General features: G+C 33.1%; 3 protein-coding genes and 2 long non-coding RNA genes across 7 annotated transcripts; 3 read left to right on the top strand and 2 right to left on the bottom strand.

Moving 5' to 3' along the window:
* Window positions 1-3,706: 3,706 nt before the first annotated feature.
* LOC102598514 (protein ABIL3) lies at window positions 3,707-8,269 on the top strand. Of its 2 annotated transcripts, none has more exons than XM_006350468.2 (10): window positions 3,707-3,995; window positions 4,577-4,707; window positions 5,045-5,127; window positions 5,211-5,361; window positions 6,708-6,807; window positions 6,922-7,014; window positions 7,106-7,148; window positions 7,239-7,327; window positions 7,462-7,604; window positions 7,793-8,269. In XM_006350468.2, exons 2-10 carry the CDS (start codon window positions 4,603-4,605, stop codon window positions 7,961-7,963), a joined length of 978 nt encoding a protein of 325 aa, XP_006350530.1. In that variant the 5' UTR covers window positions 3,707-3,995; window positions 4,577-4,602; the 3' UTR covers window positions 7,964-8,269. The 2 variants fall into 2 exon arrangements, with proteins under 2 accessions (XP_006350530.1, XP_006350531.1); XM_006350469.2 differs by lacking the exon at window positions 3,707-3,995 and adding an exon at window positions 4,408-4,492.
* A 284-nt stretch (window positions 8,270-8,553) lies between these two features.
* Window positions 8,554-10,677, bottom strand: LOC102598177 (uncharacterized). Of its 2 annotated transcripts, none has more exons than XM_015310125.1 (4): window positions 10,577-10,677; window positions 9,634-9,737; window positions 9,492-9,547; window positions 8,554-8,874 (listed from the first exon to the last, which is right to left on the bottom strand). In XM_015310125.1, the coding sequence occupies exons 1-4, from the start codon at window positions 10,605-10,607 to the stop codon at window positions 8,763-8,765; spliced, it is 303 nt and encodes a 100-aa protein (XP_015165611.1). In that variant the 5' UTR covers window positions 10,608-10,677; the 3' UTR covers window positions 8,554-8,762. The 2 variants fall into 2 exon arrangements, with proteins under 2 accessions (XP_015165611.1, XP_006350529.1); XM_006350467.2 differs by having other exon boundaries at window positions 9,634-9,706.
* Window positions 10,678-12,600: 1,923 nt separating this feature from the next.
* Window positions 12,601-15,574, top strand: LOC107061247 (uncharacterized). The gene is made up of 3 exons (XR_001473874.1): window positions 12,601-12,679; window positions 14,869-15,036; window positions 15,502-15,574. It is a non-coding gene; the product is annotated as an uncharacterized lncRNA (long non-coding RNA).
* Window positions 13,543-18,856, bottom strand: LOC102597868 (putative aminoacrylate hydrolase RutD). Its single transcript, XM_006350466.2, has 10 exons — window positions 18,590-18,856; window positions 18,303-18,489; window positions 17,921-18,003; window positions 17,549-17,649; window positions 15,473-15,568; window positions 15,129-15,182; window positions 14,853-15,001; window positions 14,652-14,769; window positions 14,221-14,308; window positions 13,543-14,027 (listed from the first exon to the last, which is right to left on the bottom strand). The coding sequence occupies exons 1-10, from the start codon at window positions 18,705-18,707 to the stop codon at window positions 13,837-13,839; spliced, it is 1,185 nt and encodes a 394-aa protein (XP_006350528.1). The 5' UTR covers window positions 18,708-18,856; the 3' UTR covers window positions 13,543-13,836.
* Window positions 15,575-17,391, top strand: LOC102597644 (uncharacterized). Its single transcript, XR_367533.2, has 2 exons — window positions 15,575-15,671; window positions 16,663-17,391. It is a non-coding gene; the product is annotated as an uncharacterized lncRNA (long non-coding RNA).
* Window positions 18,857-19,323: the final 467 nt, after the last annotated feature.

Below are 19,323 nucleotides of genomic sequence, written 5' to 3'. Positions count from 1 at the left end.
CTTTGATAAGACATTATAGAATATTCAACTGGCCGTAGTTGTTGTAATCAACTGTGTTCTTACACTATTTTTCATATCAACGCATTACTCAAATGGGATGTAGGGACAAAGAAAGCACAATAAAATTTGGTTGCTAATTTTGACTTTTGGTTTGGTGGCATGACAAGAAAAAAAAAAAGCAATTTTGGAGTCTTTCTTGTGGGACCTCCACCATTCACGGCATAATTGATTTATTTACTATATACTCCCTCCGTCCTTTTTAGTTGTCCACTTTAGAAATGACACACAGATTAAGGCAACAATGATTAGCACAGTAAAGTTACAATTTTACCCTTATGACAACTTTTCACTTCAAAATTACAACCACTTATTTGAATTCAAGTGAAATAAATTTGAGGGAAACATACTCCCTCCGTCCCTTTTTAGTTGTCCACTTTAGAAATGGCACACAGATTAAGGCAACAATGATTAGCACAGTGAAGTTACAATTTTACCCTTATGACAACTTTTCACTTCAAAATTACAACCACTTATTTGAATTCAAGTGAAATAAATTTGAGGGAAACAACATACACTTTTACAATTTTCAAGAAGTGTAAATAAGGGTATAATAGGAAAAAATTTGTTGTCCTTTCTTGATTTGTCAAAATGGACAACTAAATAGGGACAACTAAAAAAGGAAATATGGACAAGTAAATAGGGACGGAGGGAGTACTAAAATGACTTTACATAGTTTAGCCAAAAACTTTATTCATATTATTTATACACACTTTGGCTTAATCATAATCACTTCTATTAGTTATTAAAATTAGTTACAACTTAGTGTTTTGACCAAACTTTTTGAAAGTGATATCAACAATCGGAAGTATAATATTTTAGTTCACCCACTGCCATACATTATTTATAGATAGTGCTCCTTTTTATTATATTAATTAAATGATATATATTATTTCAATTAAATTTTTCATAGACATTAACATTATATACGAGTCTTGGCATCAATCGATAGGTTGATGATTTGGATTACGTTGAATGGTAAGTGGAAATATTATTGATCCTCTTGATAAGGTGAGAGCTGGAAGAAAAAACACGTGAGTTAAATTTTAACTAATTAATCAATTTAAGGATACTCGATAAAATCGAAACGATATCGAAGTTTAGAAATGTTCCAAATTTTGGAAAAAATACCAGATTTTACTTTTAGCTACCACACACAACATGTCTAGTCATGTTTATAGGCAAACAATAAATTATAGTACGAAGATAAATTCTTTTAATTTTTAAAAAGAATATTATTTGTTCTGTTCTATCGAAATTCTCATATCAGATCTCATAAATCAAGTTATTTTCCCAATAAATAATTGATAACTACTCCAAAATAAATAGAAAAGTTATACGTTCATTAATATTTAATAGGAACGTAATAAAAAGAAAAGAGATACTTTTATCGGTTTATTTTCATTTGTCATTTATTTTAAAAATACATTTCATTTTCATTTATTATTTTTAACATATCAAAAAAATATAATTATTTTTTTCATCTTTATCCTAAACATAATTAGTTATTCCTCAAATCATTTTCTAAGATCAATTAATATATACATTATGACAAAATACTCATATCAATCATTATTTCTTAAAGAACATGCAAATTCAAATGGACAAGTAAAAGTGAGCGACGAAAGAAATTTTGGCTCGTTAAAAAGGTCTAATGCCTTTCGAGAAATGGAGTTATTTTCAAATTTAGTCCAACTTATAATTCATCTTAATAAATTAAATTATACTTTGATTATTGTATTTTTTTTGTTACTTAACATTTAAATCATATTCTCTAATTGTTGTCATTATTCCTTTCTTTTAGAAAATGCTATGTAATTTTTTTAAATATTAGTATTTGTTATGACTTTTTTACTTTCATAGTCATTTTTTTTTTCTATATGTGCTCTGATTTGCTTTCTTAAAGTCAAGGATTTATTAAAAATAATATTTCTATCTATATACTTATATATTATCATCCATCCTAAAATTATTTCACTGTGATATTACACTCTTCTTTTTTAGTTTAAATGTGGACCAAGTCCACAGCTTTATTAAAAAACATAAATCAATACCAATTGGGTCCAAAAATGGCCCGATTGGAAACAACGAAACAAAGTAAACTACAGGAAGAAGAAAACAAACTAACAGAAAAGGAAATAAACTCTAATGTCTGAAAAAAATTTCAACTTCTCCGATGTGACAGTCGCCGGAGAATCCTCCCAAAGTGACGACCAGTTTGTTACTATTATTGATCAAAACGTCTTTGTAATTTCTTTTGAAGTGTATGACTAAATTAAGTAAAACCAAGTGTGATTATTGACAGTAGAATAAAGATTTCAACATAAAGTGAAACATTTAAGTGTTTTATTAATAATTAATTACTCCTATTTGCTTTCACTTTGCATGCCCAAATTCCCATCTAGTCTATCAGTATTAGTTGATTTTGCTACAAAACAAATGGTTAATAGAAAATATTTTTCACTCACCAATCAAATATAAAAAAATAAGTTAGAAATTAACTGGATTTTCAAGAAAACAATTTTTTATCAGATAGTTTTTGTGGGTCAATTGATTTTATACTCCTTCTAAAATTATTTTTATTTTTATACATAACAAATTTAAAATAACATACAAAAATAAAATGAAATTACATGATCATTTTCTTTTATATAAACTATATATTATAAGGGATATGCTCATCATTTTTCTCCTCTTTTATAGCCACAAAATATTCCTCCATATTTGAACTTCTGTTACAAATATAAAAAACAGTCTCTTTCTTTATTAAATTATTTATATATACTCAATAAGGAACCAAACTAAAAGACATAAATAGAAATGAAGAGCTATCATTTTAAAGTTATAATAGATACCATGTCATTTTAATTTAACCTAATTTTTATTCTTAAAAAATAATTCTAATTTTAATTTATTTATATCAAATTAGATCTGTTCAAATCGAACCAAAATCGATAACCCGAATTAATAATGAGTTATTGATTTAGCGATTTTGATAATAATTTTAATTTTTTTTATTATCGAATTATAAGTTCTTAACGGTTTGAGATTTCTTGACGGGTCAACTAATAACTTGATAGTAAGTTAATAAATTATATTCATACCATTCGGCATATAAAGTCCTTGGCTCATTTAGTTTCATATTTTTTTTTTAATTGTTTCAAAGTCTTGGTTATTCTACCATGTGACAGTGTTTGCTTTTGAGCAATTTGCGCACATTTCATTTAGCTTATCAACCTATTTCTAAGTAATTTTCAATGTATTTTTGTGTGTCAAATCTTAACGATTATACCAATAATCGATAAGCCAATATCTTAAATGATTCTATAATGATTCAACATGTCTATAAATCAATAACCAATATATTAAATTGATACACTTCAAAATCGAACCAAACTCATCGATATACAAATCTATTTCAGATCAAATGTTGTCACATAAATTTAAACCTATTATAAGATTAAAGAATAAACACGAGGACGACATGATCCACTAAATAAAAGCAAACGTTGTAGTAATGATTAGAAAGAGGATTTTTAATTTTTTATGTTTTTGCAAGAATGACCCTATATTGTTTTTCTGTTTCCCAAATCAGTACACAATCTATTAATATTCTCCAAAATCCCCCTACCTTTTGAAATTCTTGAAGACGTGCTCGCCTTGATGAACGGCTGTCCCCATTTTCTTCTCTCTCCCCACTTCTACTCCTTTGCCATTATCAATTTCTCAACAAAAAAAATCCTTCTTTGTCTTTTTCCCTTTTGTTTAGTCAAATTCTTTTGTTACCAACAACTTATATTGGTCTCTTCAATTGGGGGGCCTATTTATTTTCCCTCATTTCTCTTTCAACAAACTCATTTTTGTGTTATATAGCTTCAATGTTGAAGTGGGTGTCGGTTTCTTTGCTCTACTAGGTGAAAAAAAGTAAAAAATCTCAGGTTGGGTTCTTTTTTTTGAGTTCTTTTTTAGTTTTTGGTTTTGGGGTTTGCTCTATTTGGTTGGTTAATGAAATAAAGATTTCAAATTTGGAAAATGTGATAGAGTTCAGTTGTTCTCTGCGATCTTGTTGATTTTGGGTAGAAGTTTCTTTTTTGGGGTTTGCCTAATTGTGGGATTCTCCTTTTTCACTCAAAGATTGCAGCTTTTTCATGTTTCTTGCTATTTGAAGTGTCTTTTTTACTATGGGTGCTGAATGTGTGTAAGTTAAGAGTGTAATTGTTAAGTTTCAGACAAAATGAATGGTTTGATTATTCTGGTATAGTTGAAGAGATATTGTAAAGCATTATCCTGATATAGTTCTTTCTTTGTTTTTTTCCTATTGTCTCTGTCTGGTGTGAACTGTTTGTTGATTCATTTAGCAGCTTTTCAGGAATGTAGTAGTTGTGTTCTGAATTCTAGCTGAACTAATAATTGTTGCAGAAGTGAATTTTTAAAGGTTGTAGTGGCAAACAGTTACTGGTTTTGTTTATAGTTTTTTTCTTGTCATTTCCTTGAAATGTCGGTATCATGGTTGTTACAGGATAAGAATTGGTTACCAGTAACTCAATGGAGACACTAAATTCACCAGCTACAATGACCTTTCCCAGAGAGCCTGCCAACTTTGATGAGGTTTCTATGCATCAAAGCATGCTCTTTTCCGATAGTCTTAAGGTACCTACCTCTTTTCCTGAGCTGAAAATTGGTATTTTTTTCTTCAAAATAGGGTCTTAGAAACATGAAAGCTATGTCTCTTGGTTCGAGATAGTTGTAGAAATGACCATCTTTTATTTTCATTCTGAATATTTGATTCCAATGTTTCAAAACTTGGAAGCTGCATATGGAAAATATCTTTTGACCATTTTGCTGAATTTCTAGAAATCTTTGATTTGAAACTTGCTAGTTAGTCAACGAAGGAGAGGTAAAGAATCTGGATTCTTAATTGCTTCTTTGTTGACTTGGTACTTAATTTCTTGCTATTATATTTTCTGACTTGCACTGGTTTCTTCAGGATTTGAAGAATCTGAGGAAACAACTTTACTCAGCAGCTGAATATTTTGAATTATCTTATTCTAATGATGAGCAAAAAGATGTGTGAGTCATCTGTGGACTTGTGGGAAAGTTCAATTCCATTTTCCATGTTTGGTATGGCTTTTAACATATTTCTCTTCTTACAGTGTGGTAGATACGTTGAAAGAGTATGCTATTAAAGCACTTGTGAACACCGTGGATCATTTAGGCTCTGTGACATATAAGGTCAGTGATCTCTTGGATGAAAAAGTTGATGAAGTTTCTGGAACAGAGCTGCGTATCTCTTGCATTGAGCAGGTAATAACCTTTTCCTTTTTTGGATATCAGAACTTTATGAAGACCATCATTTAAATTCTGATCTGATAAACCATGGCGTTGTGCTAAAAAAAGTGACCATCAGTAATCGCATGTGTGACTAATACTCTCTTTAGTGTCATATATTGAACTTTGTTGAAAAATACCTTTGTGACTTTAAGCGTGTGTATGAAATGGAGGAGAAAATGTTTTCCAATTTTACATGTTTGGTCGGTAAAAATATTTTGGAAACGACTTCCATAATGGAAGTAGAGAAAAAAAGTTTCATAAGTGACATTCCAAGTTCATGTCTCGTCCCCACCCACCCAATGCCCCTTGACCATCCCACCCCATCCTAGCTCCATAATGTTCTTTGGATAATATTTTTTAGCTTACTTACCAAACAGTCAAACACTAGATAATAAGTAAGAAACTCACTTGATTTTCAATGGAAAACATTTTCCCTCATACCAAACACACGTGTACTTCTTTGATCTCCCTCCTCACCACACAAATATAGAAGATCTTGTAACAATATTACTTCTTATAGATAGGTTGATCGAATGAACTCCACAACTGAAATCAAGATGCATATCAAGTTCCATGTGGTTGAAGAAATATAATTTGTTGAGAATCCTTGCAAATGAACTTTTACGGTTTTTTTCAAGTATTGTAAAGGTAGTAGTCATACTCTTAAGACTGCCACATGCTAACACCTTCTGAAGATCCAATGCTTGAACATATCAAATGCCTGCAATTTTACTTATATTTTGTGTTCAAAGAATTCTATGTCTAATATGTTTTATCGGTGAAGTGAATGCACTGACACACACACAAATGGTGAAACTAGTTATGATTTATGAGGCTTTTCTACAGTTTTACATTGTTGGTGTGATCCTAATTCATTAGGCTTTCTTTGGGAATTCAAGAATTGGATACAGGATTTAGTTAATCTATTTCTGTCTTATTTCTTGTTTGGCTTGTTGGACCTAATTTGGAATTTAGAGCTGGAGCCAACTGTGAGAATGACTCAGACCCAGCATATTTGTGTAGATATATGGCTATTTGATCTTGTTGCTCTACTAAATGGATCAATAATTGGAGCAATATATTTTTGACTTAAACAGTCACAATGCCTGGGAAATTCCACCCCTAAGCCCCCTAACCCATGGCCTTAAAGCAGATTTCTGATACTGAACATATGATTACATCTCCCAGATATTCTCGCTTGAAAATAACAGCATCACAGTCTTGTTGATCCACCCTTGTGTTACTATCTTTGTGCTTGGTTGTGAGGGTGTAGCTTGTGTTATTCTGGTTCTTATTCATTTTACCTGATTTTCTTGTAGAGACTAAAGACATGCCAGGAGTACATTGATAATGAGGGTCTGTCGCAGCAATCATTGGTTATTCATACTCCTAAGTATCACAAGCGATATATATTACCAGGTAATTATGATTACATCACATCAGTATATCTTTCAAATCTGTTCCTTTAGCAGTATTTGTCGCTCTCAAGTCAGAACTTAGAACATTCAACTATTTTTGATAATTTTTTTCCAGTTGGCGAGACAGCGGATGGTGGTAACCTTACCAAGTTACAGTACCAAGGGTGTAGTCTTGACGATCAAGATGATTGGAATCAATTTAGAAATGGTAGAATATTATGCATTGCCTTCAATTTTTGAGTTTCCATTAACATATTTGTGAAAAATGATATGACCGGAGCTGGTTTCTTTTGATGCAGCTGTGCGAGCAACAATTAGAGAGACTCCACCACCTGCAGCTGGGTAAATTTTTCTTGCTTCTTGTTGTATCCAGCCACCTGATTTCTTTTATGTTTTACCATGCATAACTATGTAGAGATTCATATACTGCAGGAAAGGATTCTCCCCATCACCTACTCCACGTCTTCTTCAGCAGTATGGAAAATTTTCGTTCTCCGGAACCACACCAAAAAAGGAATTAGGTCTCTTTCCATCATTTTCTTGCATTATAATATCTTTGCATCTTAGTGCGTATAATTTTCCACCTTCTTGGTCTCATTGCTGCTTGTGATTAATTTTATCCTTCTTTTTGTACTTTGGCTTAATGTTCCAACAGACAAGCGGACAGTTTCACCGCATCGGTTTCCTCTTTTACGAACTGCATCTCTTGCTAGTCGGACAACCACCCCCAAAAGTTCTAGGCCAACCACCCCAAATAAGAGTCGGCCTACTACTCCAAACCCTTCTAATGGGAGACGGGTAATTACTGGATCCTATATATTTTTCATTTGCTTAATATGTTAATATCCAGAAGCAGCCTTAATAACTCTTAATTGCTGCTGAGTGCTGATAAGATCATGCTCCTCTATCCTGAGATTCGGCAACTTGTCTTGTTCATATTAGACTTGTAGTTATTTTCTTTTAACTGTTAAATTGTGTTTGAGCAGTACGCTGCGGAGCCTCGTAAATCAGCTTCAATGCGACTTTATGCTGACAATATAAACACCAAAGATCCTGAGCAACATTCCAGCAAAAGTAAACGTCTGCTTAAATCTTTGCTCAGTCGACGCAAATCAAAGAAAGATGAAACGCTATATACATACATAGATGAATATTAACAGGAACAAGTTCAAAGAAAAATGTGACTAAAGGAGGGGTGGATGTGGTGGCACTTGCAGCTGGAAACCAGGAACATGATCTTTTGCTTGTATTGCATTAGTGCTTCTCCAGTTGTTACACGGAAAATCAGGGACAGGCTTTTTTATTAGTGCACTGCTTACCTTTCCTCAATTGTATATTAAATTTTGGCAATGTATTGACAGTTTATAAACACAATTATAAAGACTTGATTAGTTGTCCTGGACATCGTCTTGACAGATCATGAAGTAATATAGTGTCCGTTTGGACAAAATTTGAGTTGAAAATATGATTTCCTCATTTGACAGTAAACCAACTTCATAGTTCTCACTTCTCCAATATGTAGATATAATGCATAATTGTTGATAAGTTAAATAATTCTGATTCTCTCATTTTCTTTCACCCTTGCCTTTTGAAACAGCGAAAACATATTGATGAAATTCTTATGGAATGTTTGAAGCATGAGGAATGAGAATATCATCTAAAACTTTGCTGTATGCCAAATGTTATATATCAGTTTTTAGCTTTATATCATACGAGGATTTGAGTTGCAAGAGGTTGCTTGAGCATCTTTGTTTAGGCCAAAGTAAGCACTCCATTTAATGCTTCTTGTAGTTCCAGAGTACATGATATCAATTATAAAGAATTAAAGATGAATATAATCTGAAGTTAAATTATCAGCTGGCAATGAATACCACTGTCAATTACAAACAGGAAATGGCTTCCTGTATATGGCACATCAATAAATGAACAATGTCCAAAAATATTCAATAGAGGTCTCTATTCCTTCTTTGGACCAAATTCTTCAATGGTTTTTGTTGTGAGTGTGAGTACATCTACAAATGCACTAAATGATGCACGAAGAAATCTTGCTTCAACAGCCTCAAAATTCCTGTAAAACATCAGGAACAGTTCAGAAAACTGAAATTTCGGCAAAGAAGAGTGATATTCTTCATTCCTAATCAGAGGAAGAAGCGTCATTTTGAACAAGGTTTCCTTTGACCAAGAAATTTGTTATAAAGATAACTGACTGGTGCCAAGTATATTTCAGCAAACAAGGAAGAGTTCACAAAGAACAGTTACATCTGTTACCTGTCAATTTATGGCTCAGGCACGCAACCAAAACATTGTTTTTATCATCCAAAAGAAAACTCTAGTGCCATATCAGTGCTTGATTTCTATAAATGATAGGAGTAAAAATTAAGCAACTAGCACAATACAATTATGTTCTTAAGAACTTGTACTTTTGGGTTCCTTTACAATATGAAGATATATATAAATTTTGATGAAGTATGAAGATTTCCATAAATTACCATCAGACACACACACACACACACACGTACACACACACACACTCATTTATATATATATATATATATATATATATATCCCAAACGTATAAGAAAATATTGAAAACAATGACTACTAACAGCAGTTGGATCAACAAAATGCAAAAGTGCAAAAATCAACTGGTTTGAATAAATTCAATGAGTAGAAGCATGTGCTCACACTGAAAGCTTCCCGTTAGATACAGACATATGCCTCTTCACTTTATCAGGCTGCAACTGCAATTATTAATAGTACGAGAGTTGGAGCACTGGTGAATTGAAACAGATGCTACAATGAATAAAAAACCTCAGTATCACTATACCTCCTTATCAACAGCCAATGCAGTATAGACAATATGAGCATTTTCTTCAGACCCAAGATCTACTTCCAAGTTGCTGCATAAAGTATACCTCATAAAATTCACTCCTTCGCCAAGGAATACAAATCAAAAGTGCATTAACATAGAGTATAACTCATTATTGCTAGGGCCTAGATGTCACAAATTTGCTACTCTGTTCTTCAGTTCTGATTCTTGAGTTTAAGAATGCATGAAGTCCCATTTCATTGCCAAATGGAACAGTAGACGGAGATGTATTTTTTGTTTAGTATTAATTCACAAAAGAACAGCAACAAAATGGACAAGCAACAATAGAATACATTAAGTAAAGGAAGATATGAAGATAGGGTTGCATCAAGAAGAGATTAGACAAATCAGGAAGGGCAATTACACACAAGATGTCCCGGAACCTGAAATTTCTGCTCTTGCAGTTGAAAAAACCTGCTAGCATATAACAATAAAACAAGAGAACTAACAAGCTTTCTCAGTGACAATTCAGTATGAGACTTTCCAGCTACTCTCCACCAACAAAGCTAATACGTAACATTCAATTTACGCGAGTCTTGAGACCACAAGTTCATTCCTAGGCCCTAGCTCACTGTCAAGCTTCTCTACAAGTGTCTCAATACATTAAAAATAACAGAGATAGCTTTACTATGACCCATTACTTGAAAACCAGCTAACCCCCTCATCTACTACCCCTTAACCACCAAAAAGAAGAAGAAAACATTAAAAAGGAGAAGTCTTTTTGATAAGGAACCAAGTAAAACCATATGGGTATGTTGAAATGAGTGATTAAAACCAAGAAAAATAAATTGCAAGAGCATAAATAAATCCTTTTAATATACATTTGTTCACATAACATAAACACAAAAGCATTTTCTTGATATAATAAGGATTTCTTAGTTGTAAGATGAAGAGAAAATACCAGTTGAAGTCCCATGGAGACGCCACACCATCCATTCCTTCCTGGACACAGTTTCTGTACAGCAGTTGAAGTTATTGGTTGATTATTAGGGTTTTCGAATTTTGGGTACTAAAATCTATAAACCCGACCCGCAAAATGGTAAGTGGGTATCCTTATTAGTGTGAATCAGAAATAGGCCGTGTAATATAATACTCTTTCCGTCCCTTTTTACTTGTCCAATTTGACCGATCAAGAAATGACATTTTCTTTTTATCTATTATATTCTTAATTAATTAATTTTGAAAAAAGTAAAACTTCTTTAATAAGTAAATTGATTTTTGAATTCTATTGATTAATAGGGGTAAAATGGTACTCACTATGTCAATTATTATTTTCTTAATAGGTGTGTCAAGTAAAAAATAGACAAATAAATAGAGTCAGAGAGAGGGTGAATTTGAGTTTAGTTAAGTCCCAATATAAATATTGGATATTGAATGGACAACGCCTTAGCCTTTAAAATTATCGTGATTTTTAATTTTTGCTCCTCAAATTGGTTGTTTTTATCCATGCTTCTCATTTTGATGAAAATTTATGAATCAAAATGCCTTAATTATAAACTAGTTTCGCAAGACAAAAATTTAGATAAGTTATGTAGTATATAATTTGTAAGGCGAAAGTTTAGAAAACTATGGAATATGATATTGTGAGTTGTGAAATTAAACTTATGTATTATAATGCATAATTTGTGTCTTGCTATTCACAAAACAAAAGTTTAAACCGGAAAATTTGCAATTCTGAAATAAAACTTTTTATCTGATGATAAGATATAACTTGTGCCTTGCGAATTTTGTTTTTTTCAGATTTAGAAATATTATTGATCACTTTTTGTTTATTCAAAGAGTTGAAAATCATAAATTTAAGAGATAAAGTTAAAGGCCGCAAATGATCCTTTTTGTATTGAAAGGTTTCTTATTAGTATTAAATTAAAATAACGTTTTTTTTTTGGGTATGTACCGTAATTTGTCTAAATTAGGACGCAAGTAATTTAAAAAGAGGTTATAAAAAGAAGGAAAAGATAATGTAAAAAAATTGGTTACGTGTGTTTTAATTGATAAACTTGAATCAATGGAACTTCCACCGTCCAATAATATTTTTTCGTTATTAATTTGACACACATCTTAAGAAACAATAAATAATATGAATAATATTACTATATTATCCTTTGAACGTATGAAATTAATGCTTTCGAAAATGTATTAGATATTGAATAGTATTTAATAACAAGGGTAAAATAGACACAAATGGATAAATTATCTCTTAATTTTTTTAATGTGATAAATATTATTCGATAACTATTTTTATTATAGTGGACAAGTAAAAATGGACGGAGAAGTATTTATGACACCACTATCCCATTTAAGAGTCTGCTAAGAGATTTAAGAGGTATTATTAATCTTGTTTGGCTAGAATTGTGTGTATAAGAATATTCCACTGGTATATTACTCACTATTGGCCCATCTGCCACCTTATTGTTATTATTGTGGGTATAATTTAGATGCCAATTTTAGCATCTTTATTTATACTCTTTCATTCAGTTTTTGTTACCCTTTTTCTTCTGTTAGCCATACTTCACACCAAAAAAAACCATGAGCTTATGATGCATGTTGGAAAGTCTCTTTTCTTCTCCAATAAATAAGTTAAATCAAACAAGGCAAGTTTCTTCCATTCTTCCTTTATATGTGTTGTTATTTTTTACTTTTTTATTTTATGATGGTTTTGTTTGAGCGTGTTGTCACGCTTATCCTTTCATACTAGTAATTTGCAGTATTACTCTTGTAGTTTCCTTGTCCTTCTTATGGTTTATTATTTGTTGTTTCTTGTACTTCATTTGTCATATTATTTTGTATATTCTTGTCTTTCTATCGGTTCTGATTTGTTGTTTCATGTACTTTGTGTATTATTTTGTGGTAGTTACTATTCTTCCCTTCTTCTTTTTTTCAAATTGTTTTTAGCATATAGTAGTATATTTGCTTCGTCACATTCGTTATTTCTTTTACCAGACTGTTTTGTTTTGCTTCACTTTGAGGCGAGGATCTACCGAAAACATCCTCTCTACTTGCCAAGGTAGGCATCCATGTATACTCTACTCTCTCCGCACTCCACTTTTGAAATTACATTAGTATGTTATTATATGGCGGGATTACATTAAGTATGTTATTGTTGTTGTTACACATGGATTATTTTATCGAGTATCTGCTAGTTTTTGCCACCACAAGTACTATATTAGTTAATTACCTCTGTTTGTTTCAATATTCTCTCCTAGTTTAAGGTTTGTTTCTTGAACTCTTGATTCTTTTAATTACATATATATATATATGTTAAGATCCATACATAGAGAGAGAAATATAGATGATTCAAGGTATTTGTTTTTTGTTTGGCCATTTAACTACTATTACTTTGTTAATTGGCTGAGAAACTCCACTTCTAGGAGAAAAATAAACAGGTTTTGTCCAACAGTATATATATCATATATGGCTTCATGATAATATTTGGTTGGTTGCCTGTAATGCATGTGATTGGGCTTCTCAGCTTTTATTTATGAGTTTTAAGTTATATATATCAAGAAGGAGAAGAGGTGAGCATAGTTTCACTTGCTTGGTAACCTCTTTCCCCGTCAGAGATAAGAAAGAATCCAAATCTTGCAAGGATGTTAGACTTCAACGTCTCTACACCATTAGGTGATCTTTATCTGTTATTAAACTCTTTTCATGTTAGCTCATCTCCTTGTTTGTAAACCTGGTTCTGGTTCCTTTTTTGAAGTTTCTGGTTTGTAGTTCTAATTTTCTTGATTTTGTTCGATGAAACTACGTATACATGCCAGTTTTTGGTGGTTAAGTTTGCTGCCATACATAGTCAGGAATAATTGCAGAGTACAACATCAGAAATTGGTGTCTTAAGACTTAGCATAATTGCAGAGTACAACATCAGAAGACTGTCAAAAAGGATAATTATCATTAAGGAAAATGAACAATGGTCTGCACTTATCAATACAATGAAATTCAGAAAATGCACTATGCCCTTAACCAACTACAAAATAAAAAGTGGTTAAGGGCGGGCTAAAATGTCTTGTTCTGATCTTTTTGTCAGCACAGTGTAGCTTTGCCTTTTCATGCATTTCCTCCTTTCCCCTTCCTTCTGTAATGTGATTCGTGTATGTGAAAATGCTGTACAGTTTATTCCACCGGTTAAGTCACCAGTGGACTGAATTTGCCATCATAGGTTCATGTGAGGGATGCATTTACTCTGACTGGTTTTACACGACTTACACCTCTTCGCATAAACTCAAATGCCAACATAAACAAACCAAAAAAGAACAACAAGAACATCTGTAGCCTTCCTATAATGTCGGCCATGACAGATGATCTACTTCCTTCTGGAGAACTTTTTCTAGTAAGTGGAGTTATATTCCATCCTGACAGAGACAATCAACTATTAAAGCAATGCACCTTAACCAATAAACTTAGGAAACATTACAGGACTTTGTGATATATGGAAGTTTATGTATCCTACAGAGACATTATTCCTCTATATCTTGTTCCTCCAAATAGTCTTAGTTTCATGCTGCTGCTTTCTACAAAAAATAGGAACCAGTTATTAATACTTACCAGAGCTTTTCTTGGGCAAATTTGTCCAGTCATACGGGCTAATCTTACTTGTGGATGCCTTGATCAACTCAAGAAGAGCGTCATTGACCTAGAATATTTAATAATTGTCATATACTTCTTCCATTAACAATCAACACACATAAGACTACAGCCACACAAATCATTTGAAGCCACAAAGAGTACTAAAACTTTGAGAATCTCATAACATATTATGCATTTTGAATTCCCTATTCATAACTACCAAAAAGTTGATTTGGCCTATTTGTGACCACCAAGAAGAGTAACCCCTCCCCAGGTTCTTAGGATGCTTTTCTTGACCTCCACCCTTAGTACGTTATATTTTTTTTTTTTGTTTTTGGTAACTAAGCAGAATGGATTTTTTTTCTTACTGGATGATTCTGTATTTGCATAATAAAGACATAAAAACATACCTCTTCTGTCCTTTCATGACTAACAAGATGTCCTCCAGGAAGCTCTACCATTCTAGCATAAGGATGTAACTTCTTCGCAAGCCTCTTTGCATGGCTTAACTGAGCAATGACATCATGCCTACACAGAAGAAAATGTTGATTTATATCTAAATATAATGTATCTGGCAATTTGAGATTGGATCTCGTGGATAATGCATTTACCTGCCATGAATTACAGATATTAGGAATCCAGCAGAGCAGATAGATTCAAGATCAGCCCGTGATATCTTATGAGTCCAACAAGCATTTATCTGTCCATCAAATCCACAATTTGACTGCATCCCGGATGCTGATATGCCTTTCACGTATTCCTGGCACAGCCCAAAAATAAGAGGGGGAAAAACACGTAAGCACCTTAAGTCTTGTTTATTGTAGATTACATTTCAATGGTTGAAAAAAAAAAAAAAAGATGGCCTAAGAAACATCTAGGTCACTCACTTGATATAATATTGCTCTTCGGGTCGTAGTTCCCACATCTTCCTCGAGGTATTCCTGCAAAGCACAAATCACAAATATGTTAAGTCATATATCACTCCCTAGTCGTGATAAATATTATCACTGATTAGAATTTAGATCTTTTTTTTAGAAATAATAGAATTTATATCAAGTGATGATAAACCAACTAATCAGCAATTGTACGAAAAGTAAGCACATAAAACCATCTAGATACATTTTATGTTGTACAACAATAGATGACATGCATATGAAACTTTGCAGTACAGGGGAACTAGGGAAGTGAAGCCTCATAATTTTCAACATTATTAAATGAACAATTAATCAACCTTTGAATAATGGGTGTCTAAATCAACAGCAGCCCTCTGTTCAGGAGTCTTTGCCTTCAAAAACCGGACAGCAATTGATAGAGTTTGACGATCGAGCTGCAGGAAAAAAGACCACATGAGTACTAGAATCAACAAAAAAAACTCTTCATTCCGTACAAGAATATAATGAGAAACAGACAGAGGAAGCATTGTGTTTGAGGTATAACATTAATTTGGTTAGCATCTTTTGATACAATTAGCACTCATCAAAATTACAGGATCTTATTCATAACTAGCATGTATCTGTTCAAAAAAAATTGTGCATCTGACATGATGTTGCCAGTTACTATTTTTTTTAATCAAGTCAAGTAATATAATTTTATTGATAATGGAAAAGCATTAGTACGAAACCATCAATCAATTATGTCTTAGTTCCAAAAAAGCTAGGATCAATTTATAAATATCTTAAATTAAAAGAAATTCAAATGACTCAGACATTCATGGCCAATTTAACCTGATATTTTATTTGAGCTGTGGAAGTAACCACTAATGCTTGCATTAGGGTATGCTGTCTACATCACATCCTTTGGGGGTGCAGCCCTTCCCCTTCCCCTGTGCTAATGCGGAATGTTTTGTGCACCAGACTGCCCTTCTTTTCTTTTCCTATTTCATCAATTGGGGTGCAGTTGAGTTGTATAAATGTTTAGGCTACACCACTGCTAAACTAAGATATAGTGACCACATTAATCATTTTCATTGTTGTCCCTTCAATCTTCCAATTTTCACTCTTCAATGGGTGCATTACTCAACCTTTTATAGATACCCACCAAACTAGGTACTTTTTTTTCTCAATTTATTTTTCCCATAAGAGCTATTAAACACACTGTTTTTCACCCTCACTCCTTTGAAAAAGTACTGTTTTCTCTTCTTATACCACATGAATCATCTCAACAGACTCATCCCAGCCATCTATAACTCTTCGGAATTGTTTCTGTGCTTCAGAGACAGCACAATATTATTTAATCACATGCATGATGTTACTACCCATCCCTTGATCAGTAGTATTCATCTCCATCATACCTAATTTCCTTCAGATTTATCAGTAGATGAATTTCTGACAACATTCAGTGCTCAGGTCTTTGTTAAACAAAGTTGTCTTTCCAGATAGTACATTTTAACTATGCAAACATGACTTTTTTATTATTTGTCAGATCAACTATTTGGGTCTTGTATGCTACCAAGTAGAAAAACATTGTGGAATTAGGAACAACTCCATCAAATGGTCATACCGCCTATTGAAGAAGCAGACTGGCCTATAGCATTTCACTGGATTAAGAGGGGTCTCTCCTCACCCTCTGAGAAAAATGCTGAGTACCTCCTGGCCTTTCCAGAGCAAAGGAGAAAAGGATTACCTAATCTACAAGTATAAACTATAGTTGTGATATGTGTTTATCTCATATGTGATATGACAATCTGAGCATACAAACTTCCCCTTCCTTCCACATGGAATATGCTACAACAGAAGAATAAGAACAGTATTCCCTCCTTTCTCATACAGACAGACTGGAATCTCTCTCTCCACACACACACACACAGAGTAGAGACACTCACAAATGGACAAGATGGGTACATTCTTAATAATTATGTACCACACCTTATTTTTATTTGGATAACTCTGTAACTAATATCACCTTATAAGCACCAAATAATTCTACCTTCTCCACTTAAATATTAGACTTTGGTCTGCTAAAGGTTCAACCCCGTAACGTGCGCCTAATCTACACATAGCATGTTACACTTTTACCATCATACCAAATCCCAGGGAGCTTGCAGTGTCCAAATTCCACCTTGCTGCTTTCATTACATGACCACTGATGCCACGCTGTGAACTTAAAAAATGCTAGAATGGCCTCAATTAACGGAATATCTTCTATTTTTTTACTTTCAGTAAGCTGATTTTTGTATATCTTTCCTGGAAGGGGAATGCAATGCAAAGGAAAACCAAAACGGTCATTCAATTTTCAGATATAGCTGAACCATTCACTAAAATCTTTGAACAATATGTCCAATGACCAATAGTTGAAGAGAGGATCTTACCCTGGGAATACATTCATAGCCTCCTCCCGTGACATTCAGTAAAGCCAAAGACAAAACTCTCTCAGGCACCATTGCAGCCAATTTGCAAGATATCATAGCTCCTGAATGATTGGAAAAGAGTCCAAGTAAGCACAAATGTTATCAAATAAGTGTTTTCCCAGCCAAAGAATGAACTTGATTCTCAAATATCTTGTTCCACATTTTACACAAGTTGTTAAGCTGTACTGCAATGATCAGTTTCTAAAATTTGAAATGCCTTAAACTACTATTCGAAAGTTTAACTGGAATACTATATACTGCACATTTTATGCTTGATGACATACCAAGTCATCATCAATAACGCCAACCAAAAGAACAGAATCAGAAACTCACCCATTGAATGACCAAAGACATGCGCTTTTTCCCACCCCAAGTGATCCATTATAGCAATTGCATCTTTAGCCATAATACTAGTCCTGCACCAACAAACATCCAACATCAATTTAACTTGCTAACTACTTAACTTTAGTTCTTAGCTAAGAAATACTAGAAAAGTAGTTGAAGGTCTTCTCGTATATCTAATTGGAGCCCCACCAACAACAACTAAATTCTATCTCGAATTAGCTCGTATTGGTTGTAAATATCCTACAATAATCAAAAAAGTTTTTCCTTTTCCTACTTTATTCCTTCACTATCAGAATTTTCCTCAAATAAGTTTGAAAAATACCAAAAAACTATGGAAAAGTAATTAAAAGTACTGGTAAATGGGACTTACGTATATTCTGACTTTTTAGTGGGTACAGAGCTTAACCCCATTCCACGATTATCAAAAGCACAAACCTCCATATCCCCACCTTCACCGAAGCTCCGATCACCGGCTGGCGATTCAGAATCATTCGGCGTAATCGTCCCGGCGAGCGCCTTGATCTGTGGTTCCCATGAACTATGCGTCCCAGCCAATCCTTTAAATCATTCAGAAACAACCAAACCAAAATTCAATCCACATTAAGAAAAACCCATATAGAAAAAACATTGAAAAATGTCAAGAAAAACGAAGAATACCAATAATCAAGAGAACTTTGACCGGGCCTTGACCATAAGTTCTGTAAAAAATCTTGGTTCCATTGTTGCCAGTTGCATCTACACCGTTCTGGTATTTACCCACCTCACAGAAAGGCATGTTTCGCTTTTTCCAAGGATAAAAATCAAGTCTTTACAGATTTTTTTCAGAAAAAGAGCAAAATTGGAGAAGAAAACGGAATTAAAACTGAGAACAAGGGTGGATTTTTTTTTTGAAAAAATGTGGGTTCCTTAAATCGACAATCTTAAGGCTACTCGGTTTTGGTGTTATTTATTTCTAAAAAATCAATTTTGTGCCCAATGTATACGTGGCGGATAAGGAACGGTTGGATGGTAAAGTTAGTGTGGACGGTCGGCTTTGAGCAGCTTAGACTGGGAAGAAGTCAAAAGTCAAAGAAATCGCTTTGTCAGTTTTTTTTTTTTAGTTGTTTTTATCTGGTATTCGGTATCCATGTTGAAAACTGATTAAATTTAAATTTGTGACAAAAAGTTTTACATTGTATGTGTGAATCTACACTTAAGGGCACTCAAACTCAAGACGTCTGATTAACTATGAAACAACTTATCATACCATCACAAGTTCACAACCCTTATTAGTGAAAGAAACCTTTGATTTTGAATCACCGTGGAACTTACGACTACAAATATATCTATTACTTCCTCCGTCCCATTTTATATGATGTACTTTGATTTGGCACAAACTTTAAGAAAAATGG

The sequence above is a fragment of the Solanum tuberosum genome, unplaced genomic scaffold (assembly GCF_000226075.1).
Source record: "Solanum tuberosum cultivar DM 1-3 516 R44 unplaced genomic scaffold, SolTub_3.0 scf00126, whole genome shotgun sequence".
Taxonomy (NCBI): Eukaryota; Viridiplantae; Streptophyta; class Magnoliopsida; order Solanales; family Solanaceae; genus Solanum; species Solanum tuberosum.
This window is presented reverse-complemented; position numbering and strand designations above follow the sequence as displayed.

Coding starts and splice junctions, on each gene's coding strand:
- LOC102598514 (XM_006350468.2), top strand. CDS start 4,603: ATGGAGACACTAAATTCACCAGCTACAATGACCTTTCCCAGAGAGCCT. Junction 6,808..6,921: donor CAAGCGATATATATTACCAG/GTAATTATGATT, acceptor ATTTTTTTCCAG/TTGGCGAGACAGCGGATGGT. Junction 7,605..7,792: donor ACCCTTCTAATGGGAGACGG/GTAATTACTGGA, acceptor GTGTTTGAGCAG/TACGCTGCGGAGCCTCGTAA.
- LOC102597868 (XM_006350466.2), bottom strand. CDS start 18,707: ATGCCTTTCTGTGAGGTGGGTAAATACCAGAACGGTGTAGATGCAACT. Junction 17,650..17,920: donor TGTCTTTGGTCATTCAATGG/GTGAGTTTCTGA, acceptor CCAATCATTCAG/GAGCTATGATATCTTGCAAA. Junction 15,569..17,548: donor GCTATGAATGTATTCCCAGG/GTAAGATCCTCT, acceptor TTTTTCCTGCAG/CTCGATCGTCAAACTCTATC.
- LOC102598177 (XM_015310125.1), bottom strand. CDS start 10,607: ATGGTGTGGCGTCTCCATGGGACTTCAACTG. Junction 9,738..10,576: donor TCTCCATGGGACTTCAACTG/GTATTTTCTCTT, acceptor TCCTTGGCGAAG/GAGTGAATTTTATGAGGTAT. Junction 8,875..9,491: donor TCTAACGGGAAGCTTTCAGT/GTGAGCACATGC, acceptor GATGTTTTACAG/GAATTTTGAGGCTGTTGAAG.